The 12,601-nt window shown below is 45.0% G+C and overlaps 1 protein-coding gene across 3 annotated transcripts; it reads left to right on the forward strand.

Moving 5' to 3' along the window:
- The first annotated feature begins 1 nt into the window (after position 1).
- On the forward strand, positions 2-5,336 carry TMEM106C (transmembrane protein 106C). 3 transcript variants are annotated; one of them, XM_045801187.2, is made up of 8 exons: positions 2-148; positions 649-860; positions 1,765-1,828; positions 2,324-2,483; positions 2,575-2,715; positions 3,160-3,209; positions 3,686-3,739; positions 4,613-5,336. In XM_045801187.2, exons 2-8 carry the CDS (start codon positions 677-679, stop codon positions 4,707-4,709), a joined length of 750 nt encoding a protein of 249 aa, XP_045657143.1. In that variant the 5' UTR covers positions 2-148; positions 649-676; the 3' UTR covers positions 4,710-5,336. The 3 variants fall into 3 exon arrangements, with proteins under 3 accessions (XP_045657143.1, XP_045657145.1, XP_045657144.1); XM_045801189.1 differs by having other exon boundaries at positions 56-74; XM_045801188.2 differs by lacking the exon at positions 2-148 and adding an exon at positions 248-356.
- Positions 5,337-12,601: the final 7,265 nt, after the last annotated feature.

The following is a 12,601-nucleotide window of genomic DNA, read 5'->3' on the forward strand; positions in this document are numbered from 1 at the left end:
TCCCAGTCCCCGCGCAGCTTGTCCTTCGGCGCGTGCGCAGCGAGTGCTGGCAGCTGCGAGGGCTGAAGAGGCAGGTAAACCTGCCGGAGCGGGCAGGTGGCGGCGGGTGCGGCCCGGAGAGGAGCTGCCAGGAGTTGGCGCCCTGCAGGTCCGGGGACGTTGGCGTTCGCTCACGCCTGGGCGACTGTGGTGGGCTCGGAGCGTCACTCTGCCAGGGGGCGTGACCCGAGCCCGCCTCCCGGGGCTGCGAGAGGAGGGGGATGGGGAGCTCGAAGGCCTGTTATTGATTTGGTGCCTGTTGTTTGTCGGGTTTTCTCGAGGAGAGCACAGAGTTTGCAGAGAGTGGACAGGAAGGGGTGAGGCTGGGACCAGGTGGGAGCTGGGGTGCGCCGAGTCCCCAGGCCGTGAGGAGCTGGGCAGGTTGGCGGAGGGGGCTGTTGTTCCTCTGGCTTTATGTAGCGGGTGGGAGGGAGGTGGGGAACATTGCTACAAAATAATGATCCTGGTAGAAATGGTGCAGGTGTTTGAAATTACGGGACGGCAGTTTGGTTATTTTTGTTTTCACTTTTCTCATAGAAAGATGCAGTTTCTTCTCTCCTGGCGCGGTGTGTCCACTAACCTGCCTTCACTTGCTTCTGTACCTCCTAGGACATGACACCAGTGGCACATCCCGGCCATGGGGTCCCAGCATTCCACCTCTGCTCGCCCCTCTTACTGCAGGCGAAAGAAAGAGGACAGGGAGGATCTGCTGGCCGACAGGGAGCAGGAAGAAGCCATTGCTCAGTTCCCATATGTGGAGTTCACTGGTCGAGATAGCATCACCTGTCTCACATGCCAGGGGACAGGCTACATTCCAACAGGTGAGAATCTTTGGTTATCATGGGAAGGTCTCCCAAGGTACCTACAGGGTTTCTCCTGTCTCCCAGACAGAGCTTTTCTTCTAGGCAGTAGTTCCACAGTCAGAGACAGTGCCCTGAACAGGAGCCAGTCGAGCTGACTTGATAAATTTGGGTAGGTTCCACAACTTCTGTTGGTCTCCTTATACCTGAAAGCCTTTCTTCACTTCCACTCTTTTGTTCTTTGTTTCCTTGCTTTGGAACATTCAGTTTGCTCTGCGCTGTGGGGTTTGTTGACAGGCACATCTCTTTATTGCTCTCACTCCTGAGGCCTGGCACAGCTTTGCAGGGGAACCATCTTGGAAGCTTCTTTTCAAGGAAGCAGGTAGTAAATCATTAACCGCCTAAGGTCTGGAAAATATTTCAAGTGGGGACAGAAAAACATATGCTCAGGAGTGGAGCCTGGATTAAGGACAGGATCACCTGTCACTAAGTTGGACCTCAGAAAGTCTTAACAGTTTAGATGGAGAGTCACAGCTGTTTACAGCTGGTGAGAACTCTAGAAACCATCTACTCCCAAGCCTTCATATGACACATGAGGAGACAGTGGCCTAGAGAGGTAGTGACTACTTTCCCAAGGCCATCCGGCAGTTCCAGGCCACGTAGTAATATTAAAACAGGATCCTAGATTTCTCAACCTCAGTGTCACTGTCCTGGTAGGACTGATAGATGTTTTGTAATTTCTGGCATACTCTATAGATTTACTTGTTTCTTGTTCCTTAGGCCCAGACTGTGAAACCTGTATCATAGAAATGTCTAATTCCAGACAAGCGTGTGTTGCGGCAGCTTGATGTGCGACGTAAGGGAGAGTGCCACCAGCACATGGAATTTACTTTTATACCAAAATAATTGTTCGGTTCTTTCCTAGAGCAAGTAAACGAGTTGGTGGCTTTGATCCCACACAGTGATCAGAGATTGCGCCCTCAGAGAACGTGAGTTTCGTGCCTCTCTCCTTCCAATACATACTTCTGCCCTCTGCCCCTAGTCCTGTATATTTATGAGCTCCAGCCAACTTTTGGAAAACTTTTATCTGTTCTTGTGAATTTCCCATTTCCTTTAATACTATGTACTCAAGCAAGATATGTTTGCCCCATCACAGTCTGGGGAAGGAAACTGCTAGAAACATTCTAAGGGCCAAGTGCAAGAGTTAACTTGGAAGGCGTTGGAGAACAGGGGTATCGTGCATGGGAGGTGAGGGAATGTTTCTGTCCTCAGAGCTCTTCTCTTCAGCTTCTCTTCCCAGATGACAGACAACATTCATAGTGGGTTTTTAAAGTCTTCTCCCACTCCACTCATTCTTGCCTGGTTTCTGGTTCCTGGCTCTTTGTACTTTCCCTTTCCCTTCATTCCTGCTTTTGCATTTAATCTTGACTAACTGGACCTTGATATCTGACTGCTTGGCTGATCATGTGCTGTGTCATTTGCAGGAAGCAGTACGTCCTCCTGTCTGTCCTGCTCTGTCTCCTGGCATCTGGTTTGGTGGTTTTCTTCCTGTTTCCACATTCAGTCCTTGTGGATGATGATGGCATCAAAGTGGTGAAAGTCACATTTAATAAGCAGGACTCCCTTGTCATCCTTGCCATCACGGTAAGACGGAGGGCTTTGTTTCCCAGGTCGTGCACCTGCAGGCCTTGGACCCAGGACACTTATCCTTGTTTCCTCACTTGCCCTGATGTAGGCCACCCTGAAAATCAGGAACTCCAACTTCTACTCAGTGGCAGTGACCAGCCTGTCCAGCCAGGTTCAGTACATGAACACAGTGGTTGGCACATACGTGACCGCTAACATCTCCCTCATTCCACCTCGGAGCGAGCAACTGGTATGCTGTTTTCTTAGGGTCCTTGCTCCACGGGCTTCAGGGAGGAGTAGGGGCTGTGGGGTGCTGTAGCCTCATGACTTTGCTTTCCCTGTCATTCCCACTGGTAGGAACTAGTTGGTGAGGAAGATCTGACACGCCCTGTAATTATGAGAAATTAGGGGGAAAATCGGCATTTAAGTATTAGGGGGACACAAGAATGTGTGAGAGCAAACGATTTGCTACAAATCAGGAAGAGGAGGTATTACAGTCTGAGGCTCGTTGGCCTCTCAGAAGAGAAGAGGTTGCAGGCATCGTTAGAGGGACCTAGTCTGCGTCAGGGACAGTCTTGGGGAAGTATTTCGTATCTGATAGAAGAATGCTCCCAGGTCCATGGATTGCTGATAGTAATACTGTTCTGTGTCAAGCCTGCCTGACCACAGACTGACTCTGGTGTCTTAATTTCAGGTGAATTTTACTGCGAAGGCCGAGATGGGAGGACCGTTCTCCTATGTGTAGTAAGGACAGTGTTCTCTCTATGTGCGCTCTCTGCTGGGTGAAAGGGGTTCACAGCGTACTCAGTTGATTGGGGCTGCTCCTACCTTAAGTCCCAGCCGTAGGCCCGTAGGTCCCCTGAGCTTTGGCCATCTTGAGGGTTATTTGGGGGATGTGTTGTTAGATATGCGGCTGATGTGCTAGAATTTCTAAGAGAACATTAAGCCACTAGAAACATTTCCAAGTTCCAGCATTTATATGGCAGGTCTGAAAAAAACGAAAAGGATCATGACGTGGGAGGGTGTGTGGACACTGTGGGGACACAGAGCTAGTGAGCCCTGGCAGCACTTAGGTCAGAAGGGGAGGGGAGGGGCCCCAAGCAGGACTGACCCTGTAATTCAGCACTCTTCTGATGATCTCTTTTTCTTTTCTTTTCTTTCTTGTCTTTTTTTTTTTTTTTTTTTTAAACCAAACTGTCTCCCTATTTGCGGTCTGGTAGCTTCTTCTGCACATTGCCCGATATCCTGGTGCACAACATAGTGGTCTTCATGCGGTATGTGGCTCTCCTCCCTGTCCCCATGGCTTTTGTGTTTGCGTCTGGACCATCAGGCAGTGTGACCTCACCACCTTTGCTCAGGGGGTGCTGTGTGACCCTCAAGGCAGAGGCACCTAACCAAAGAGGGACACCCAGTGCCTTACAGGCGCAGATACAGTGGACCCTTGGGCATCCTCTAGATGCAGAACCCAAGTCACAAATCTCCAGATTCACAGTCAGCAGTTAGATAGTTTTCTCCATGGAGTGGGTTCTAGTTTTGTGATCCCTTTAGAATCCTAATGAGACTAGTAAAGAATGGAAAAACTTCTCAGGTGTAAGTACCGAGCATTTGACTAGGTTACTTTCTAGCCACATAAATTACCCTATGTCATGGATCTTTAGGGTTTGGCCTAGAGCCATGACTGTTAAATGGGCAGAATGAGAAGCACCGCTGCAGGCATTTGAAATACGAGGGTCTAGAGCAGGGTTTCTCGGCCTCGGCAAAGGATTCACAACCCGTTGTTGTGAGGAACTGTCCTATGCATTCCAAGATGTTTAACAGCATCCCAGGCCTCTACCTGCCAACCACCAGTCACCACTTCGCCCCGCCCACAGTTTAACAGCCCAGAATGTCGCCAGACAGTGCCAGAAGTTTCTTGTGGGGTAGAATTGTCCTGGGTGGAGAGTCGCTTATTGCGATAGAAATGGCACAGCCTTTCTGTGACTGTACGGAGATCTTCTGGCCTCCTGCTTATGTAACCATGAAGCTCTGCGCCCGCGACCCATGGATACTGTTGCCTGAGCTGTTGCCAGAAGTTATTTAGGCAATTCTTCCTACTTCATCACAAAAACAGAATTTATTTTTCTTGGTTTGTTTTTTTTTCCCCCCAGAACTTCGGTGAAGATATCCTACATTGGCCACATGACCCAGAGCTCCTTGGAGACACATCACTATGTGGATTGTGGAGCAAATTCCACAGCTGTTTAGAAACCGCTCTCGGTTCTTCCGTGGCAGCACCTGCCAGAAGAGACACAGCATCTGTTCCCAGGGCCCGAGTGTCCTACCTGTCCCGGGTGGTAGAAGTAGAGGAGAAATCGGTTCTCTTAATCCCCAGCAAACATCCTCCTGCCACTTGGGGGAAGAGCTCCTCTCTGTAGCACCGTCTGTGTTTCTCAGAACCAGCAGAAGCACTGCCCAGTGCCTGGCTTGTGCCCAGCAAATAGTAGGCACTCAGAGCCAGTTTGAAGAATTGAATTCCGATCTTTTCAGCTGTTCGTGGGGCATTATGCACTGAAATCCTACCGAGGTTCTAGTTAGCAGACCATGGAGTGGCGTGGACTGTTAGGGCAGCTGCGGAATGGTCTCCCTCATCTGCGCAGAAGAGGCAGCAGGGTGGGAACGTTTGAATACATAAGAAAGCACAGACCGTTGAATTGGGGAGATTTTTTCACCGGCTCACAAATGCCTAGGAACTTAAAAAAAACAACTTTTTTCCTGTAGAAAGTTACAATTGTTTTTACCAAGAGTCTACGTGAGGCTTGATTTACCCTTCATCCATTGGCTGGAACATGGATTGGGGATTTGGTAGAAAAATAAACCCGGCTTTTGATTCGCCTGCGTCTCCTCTGATTGCCTGGATGTCTTAGGAGCCACCTCCGGGGGACTAGAATAGTTGTCTGCTAAGTGGGTCAGCACAGGATGGGAGGGAGGAAGAGGAGCCCTGACTGCCCTGTCCCCGTGAGCTCCCCTCCCAGAAAGCAGCCTCCCGCCACGGCAGCCTTGCTTGTCTCCGACGGGCCCTGGTGGTGACAGGCGGGGCCCCCCCTGCTCTTCCGGGGCAGAGTGCCGAGCTCCCCCTGGAGGTGGCTAGCGGTAGGGCAGACGCCTGACAGCGAGAAGCTGCTTTCCTAAGAAGGGATGACCCCCCACCAACTAGCTGTAGCGCTAAGGGGAGCTGGTTTGAGGCTGAAAGTTCCTTGACGTGTGGCCACCCCCTTGGCGCCCCAAGAGTGGGCTACAGCCCCGTGACAGCAGCGAATCCCGTTGAGTAGTTAGGTTCCAGAACTCGGCAGAGGTGGGCTCCCTTTTGTCCCCATTCCTGTAGCTCGCTGCTCAGTATTTGCTTAATGATTTTCGCACTCTGGATCTTCAGAGAACGGTTACATTTCATGACCGTTTGGCTGATGTTGACCGTGACTGAGTAACCCAAAGCTGAGTGTTGGAAGCCGAGTTTGCGCGTTCTGCCGGATCCTTCAGTGCTGTGTGCCTACGGGGTAGTGAGGTCTGCCCTGCGCAGGGGTGCGGGAGCACGTCTCCATCCGAGAACACTGGCCAAACAGAGCGCACCCTGCACACACGAAGACGTTCGCAGTTAGACGTCTTCTCTTTCGTCTTCCCGTTTCCCAAACAGCCTCTAGCATATTTTTCGTGTAATTCTGAAAAGGTTACTCAGTTTTGAGTCACATTTTCTGGCCATGTGCCTCAGTAGCATTTCTACTACATACTATCTTACAATTCAGCGACAATATTCAAATGAGAGCACTTACAAGGTTTAAACACAGCTGACTGCATAGTGCGGTGTGGTTCTCGTGCCTATTTCTATCCCTGGCGTCCCAAAGGACCCTTCGGGATGTTCTGCACAGTTTCATTATGCCGTCTGTCAGTTACTGAGTAGATGCATATAATTTGCTGTCAGCAACACCAAAATAGAAGGGTATCACTGCTGTCACTATTGTTTCTCTAGTGCGCTGAGATTTGGAGAGCACATGTTTCTCAGAGATGAGGCTTTACTAGGCTTTACTCTGTAGTTTCTGGCTTGGCCTATGCTCTGATCTTTTTGCTCTCAAACTACTTCCGTGTCACCTGGTGGAACTCTCCATTCACTTACTCAAGCCAGAAAAATGTTTACTGAGCACCTGCTTTTCACCAAGGACGGGGTTTCGTCTGAAGCATTTGGTCGAGAATCCTAGCTAGAAGTTTATCAAGCTTTTGACATTTGCCAGGCCCCCTATAGGCCACAGTTTGGCTTACAGTCCATTCTGCAACCCCAGTTTCCCCAAAGCAGGATCCCCGAGATCCCTGGATCAGCTGTTCCAGGAACTCTAGCCTCAGGTGTGAACCAAATTATTTTAAAAGTTCTGCCTGTTCGGTGGGGCCCTGGCTGGCTCGGTTGGTAGAGCATGCGACTCTTGATCTCGGAGTCATGAATTCAAGCCTCACATTGGGTGGAGAGCCTCCTTAAAAAAAAAAAATAATGAAAATAAAAGGCTGAGCCTATTTATAAAAGCTCTACGTGAATCTAAAGGGCCCCAAATACTTCCTCTGGGCAAAGTAGTTCTTATTCTTTCCCTTTCTAAGTCAGATTCTTTGTTTTAATTTCAGTAGGGTTAACAGGCAGTGTTATAATAGTTGTAGGTGGACATTAGCAGTGAGTCAACACTTGTATACGTTACTGAGTGCCCAGCCTAGGTGCTCTTCACCGGCTTCAGCTGTTCCCCCATCCCCACACCCGTCTCCGTGCTGGCAACCATCAGTCTGTTCTCTGTAGTTCTCTGTTTCTTGCTTTCTCTCTTTTCCTTTGCTTGTTTGTTTTGTTTCTCCAATTCCACATCTGAGCAAAGTCATATGGTATTTGTCTTTCTCTGACTTATTTCACTTAGCATTATTCTAGTTGCACCCATGTTATTGCAAATGGTAAGATTTCATTCTTTTCTGTGGCTGAATAATATTCCATTGTGTATGTAGACCACATGTTCTTTATCCATTCCTCAGTCAGTGGACACTTGGGCTGCTTCCATAATTTGGCTTTTGTAAATAATGCTGCAATCAGTGTAGGGGTGCATGTATCCCTTTGAATTAGTGTTTTTGTATTTTGGGGGTAAGTACCTAGTCATGCAATTGCCGGATCATATGGTAGTTCCATTTTTAATTTTTGAGGAACCCTCCTACTGTTTTTCACCGTGGCTGCCGCAGTTTGCATTCCCACCAACAGTGCAAGAGGGTTCCTTTTTCTCCACATCCTCACCCACACTTGTTGTTTCTTGTGTTTTTGATTTTAGCCATTCTCACAGCCGTGAGGTGATATCACATTGTAGTTCCGATTTGCATTTCCCCGAGGATGAGTGATGCTGAGCATCTTTCCACGTGTCTGTTGGCCATCCAGATGTCTTCTTTGGAGAAATGTCTGTTCATGCCTTCTGCCCATTTTTTAATTGGATTATTTTTTCTTTGGGTGTTGAGTTGTATCAGTTCTTTATATATTTTGGATACTAACCCTTTATCAAATACGCCATTGCAAATATCTCCCATCCTGTAGGTTGCCTTGTAGTTTTGTTGATTGTTTCCTTCACTGTGCAGAAGCTTTTTATTTTGATGTCGTCCCAATAGTTTACTTTTGCTTTTGTTTGCCTTGCCTCAGGAGACCTATCTAGAGAAATGTTGCTACAGTCGATGCCAGAGAAAATTACTGCCTATCCTCTCTTCCAGGATGATTATGGTTTCAGGTCTCACACTTAAGTCTTTAATCCATTTTGAGTTTATTTTTGTGTATGGTGTAAGAAAGTGGTCCAGTTTCATTCTTTTGCATGTCGCTGATCCGTTTTCCCAACAACATTTGTTGAAGAGACTGTCTTTTTCCCGTTGGATATTCCTTCCCCCTTTGTCAGAGACTAATTGGCCATATATTTGTGGGTTTATTTCTGTGTTTTCTATTCTGTTCCATTGATCTCTGTGTCTGTTATTCTGCCAGTATCATACTGGTTTGATTACTACAAGCTTTATGATATGAGTTGAAGTCTGGAATTGTGAAACCTCCAGCTTTGCTTTGCTTTTTCAGAATTGCTTTGGCTGTTTGGGATCGTTTGTGGTTCCATATACATTTTAGGATTGTTTGTTCGGGTTCTGTGAAAAATGCTATTGGTATTTTAATGGAGATTGCATTAAATCTGTAGATTGCTTTAGGTAGTACAGACATTATAAGAATATTTGTGCTTCCAATCTATGCATGGAATATCTTTCCATTTCTTTGTGTCATCTTCAATTTCTTTTGTCAGTGCTTTATAGTTTTCAGAGTATAGCTCTTTCATCTCTTTGGTTAAGTTTATTGCTAGATGTTTTATTTTTTTTGGTGCAGTTGTAAATGGGATTGCTTTCTTAATTTCACTTTCTGCTGCTTCATTATTAGTGTATAGAAATGCAACGGCAGGGCACCTGGGTGGCTCAGTTGGTTAAGCATCTGCCTTCAGGTCAGGTCATGGTCCCAGAGTCCTGAATCAAGTTCCACATCGGGGTCCCTGTCTGCTCCTCCCTGTCCCTCTGCCCCTCCCCCAGCTTGCGCTTTCTCTCACTCTCTCAAATAAATAAATAAAATCTTAAAAAAAAAAAAAGGAAATACAATGGGTTTCTACACATTGATTTTGTATCCTGTGATTTTCCTGAATTCATTTATCAGTTCTAGTAGTTTTTTGGTGAGGTCTTTCATGTTTTCTGTATACACTATCATGTCATTTGCAAATAGTGACAGTTTAATTTCTTCGTTACCAATACGGATGCCTCAGTTCTCTTTCTTGTCTGATTGCTGTGGTTAGGACTTCCAGTACTATGTTGAAGAAAAGTGCTGAGAGTGGACATCCTTGTCTTATTCCTGACCTTTGGGGGAATGTTCTCAGTTTTTCCCCATTGAGTATGATGTTGGCTAAGGGTTTTTCATATACGACCTTTATTAAATTGAGGTATGTTCCTTGTAGCCCTGCTTTGCAGAGGATTTTTATCGTGAACGGGTGTTATACTTTGTCATGTGCTTTTTTTCTGCATCTATTGAAATGATCATATGGCTTTTATCCTTTCTTCCGTTGATGTAATGTATCACCTTGATTGATTTGTGAATATTGAACCACCCTTGCACCCTGGGAATAAATATCGTAGTGTATTTTTGTAACGTACTGTTGGATTTGGTTTGCTAATATTTTGTTGAGGACTTTTGCATCTATATTCAGGAGAGATATTGGCCTGTAGTTCCCATTTTTTCTGGTGTCTATATTTGGGTTTGGTATCAGGGTAATACTAGCCTCACAGAATGAATTTGGAAGATTTCCTTCCTCTTTTAGTTTTTGGAATAGTTTGAGAATAGATATTAACCCTTCTTCAAATGTTTGGTAGAATTCACCCATGAAGTTGTCTGGTTATTTGGATTTTTGTTTTTTGGGAGTTTTTTTATTACTGATTCAATTCATTGCTAGTAATTGGCTTGTTCAAATTTTCTGTTTCTTCCTGCTTCAGTTTTGGGAGGTTATGTGTGTCTAGGAATTTATCCATTTCTTTACGTTGTCCATTTTTTTGGCATATAGGTTTTCAAAATATTCTGTTACAATTGTTTGTATTTCTGTGGTGTTGGTCATTATTTCTCCTCTTTCATTAGTGATTTTGTTATTTAGGTTGCCTGTCACTCTCTCCCTCCCTCCCTCCCTTTTTGGTGACTCTAACTAGAGGTTTTATCAGTTTTGTTGATCTTTGCAAAAAACCAGCTCCTGAATTCACTGATCTGTTGGGGTTTTTTTAGTTTCTATATCATTTATTTCTGCTCTAATCTTTATTATTTCCTCCCTTTTGCTGGTTTTGGGTTTTTCTTCTTTTTCTAGCTCTTTTAGGTACAAGGTTAGGTTGTTTATTTGAGATTTTTGTCACTTCTTGAGGTAGGCCTGTATTGCTATAAACTTCCCTCTTAGAACAGCTTTTGCGGGGATGTCTGGGTGGCTCAGTCAGGTAAGTGTCTGCCTTTGGCTCAGGTCATGATCCCTGGGTCCTGGGATCAAGTCCCACATTGGGCGTCTTGTTCAGTGGGGAGCCTGTTTGGCCCTCGCCTGCTCTGCCCGCCTCTCCCTCTGCTTATGCTCTCCCTCCGCCAAATCAATAAAATCTTAAAAGTTAAAAACAGCTTTTGCCACATCCCAGAGATTTTGGACCATTGTGTTTTGATTGTCTCCATGTATTTTTTTTATTTCCTTTTTGACTTCTTGGTTGACCCTTCACTGTTTAGTACTGTGTTATTTAATCTCTATGTATTTGTGTTCTTTCCAGATATTTTTCTTGGGGTTGCTTTCTAGTTTCATAGCAAAGTGGTCAGAAAAGATGCATGGCATGACTTTGGTCTTGACTATATTGAGGCTGGCTTTGTGGCCTAATATGTGCCTGTTCTGGAGAATGTTCCTTGAGCACCGGAAAGGGGTATGTGTTCTGCCGTTTCAGGATGGTGTGTAATGAGTATATCTGGTAGACCCATCTGGTCCAATATGTCATTCAAAGCTGTTTCCTTGTTGATCTTCTGTTTGAACGGTCTGTTCATTCAGGTAAGTGAGTTGTTAACGTCCTCTATTATTGTCTTACTCTTAATTACTTCCTGTACGTTTGTTACGAGCTACTTTGTGTGTTGGGTGCATAAATATTTACAGTTGTTGTATCTTCTTGTTGAATTGTTCCCTTTATGATTATGTAGCGTCCTTCTTTGTCTCTTGTTACGGTCTGTTCATAAGTCTATTTTGTCTGATATAAGTATTGATACTCTAGCTTTCTTTTCACTTTCATTTGGCTGATAAATGCTTTTGCATCCCTTCACTTTCAGTCTGCATGTATCTTTAGGTCTGAACTGAGTCTCTTGTAGGCAGCAAATAGATGGGTCTTGCTTTTTTAACCATTCCATCACGCTATGTCTTTTGATTGGAACATTTAGTCCGTTAATAGTCAAAGTCATTATTGATAGGCATATACGTTTTGCCATTTTGTTGCTTGTTTTATATTTATTTTTGTTGTTCTTCTCTGTTCCTTTCTTGCTCTCTTTCACAGTTTGCTTGCATTCTTTAATGATATACTTGGATTCCTTTCTCTTTATTGTTTGTGTATCTGTCAGTAGTTTTTTATTTGTGGTTACCATTAGGTTTGTCTGTAATGTCTTGTGCATATAGGAGTCTATATTAAGTTGATGTTTGCTTACGTTTGGACACATTCTTTACTCCTCTCCCCAGACCCCACAGTTTAGGTCTATGGTGTCATTACTTTGTATTCTTTTGTTCTGTGAATCGCCTGATTTTTACAGATATACCTATTTTTATTGCTTTTGTGCTTCCTACTTTTTTTATTCCTATTTATGGTCTTTCTTTTCCACTCAAAGAGTTCCCTTTAATATTTATTATAGGTCCTAATGTATTATATAGGTAATATTAGTGGTCATGAACTCCTTTAACTTTTGGGGTTTGGGTTGGGCTTTTTTTTTTTAAGATTTATTTTTATTTTTATTTTTTTAGAGAGAGAGAGTGGGGGTGAGAGGGAAAGGGGGAGAGAGAGAGAATCTCAAGAAGACTCCCTGCTGAGCACAGAGCCCAGCGCAGGGCTCCATCTCACAACCCTGGATCATGACCTGAGCCAAAACCAAGAGTCAGATGTTCAACTGACTGAGCCACCCAGGTGCCCCTAACTTTTGGTTTTTTGAGAAACTCCTTATCTCTCCTTCTATTCTGAATGATAGCCTTGATGTATAGAATATTCTTGGCTGCAGGGATTTTTCTTCCAACACTTTGAATATATCATGCTGCTCCCTTCTGGCCTACAAAAGTTCTGCTGAAAAGTCCCTTGATAGCCTTATGGGGTTTCCCTTGTACATAGCTTTGCTTTTCTCCTGCTGCTTTTAAAATTCTTTATTACTACTTCTTGCCATTTTAATTAATACGTGTCTCAGTGTGGACCTTCTTGGGTGATTTTGTTGGGAGCTCTCTTTGCCTCCTGGATCTAGATTTCTGTTTCCTTCCTCCAGATTCAGAATGTTTTCAGCTACTATTTCTTCATCTTTTCTGCACCCTTTATTCTCCTTCTGAAATACCTATAATGCGAAT

The sequence above is a fragment of the Ursus americanus genome, chromosome 25 (assembly GCF_024610735.1).
Source record: "Ursus americanus isolate L20-20 chromosome 25, mUrsAme1.1.p, whole genome shotgun sequence".
Classification (NCBI taxonomy): domain Eukaryota; kingdom Metazoa; phylum Chordata; class Mammalia; order Carnivora; family Ursidae; genus Ursus; species Ursus americanus.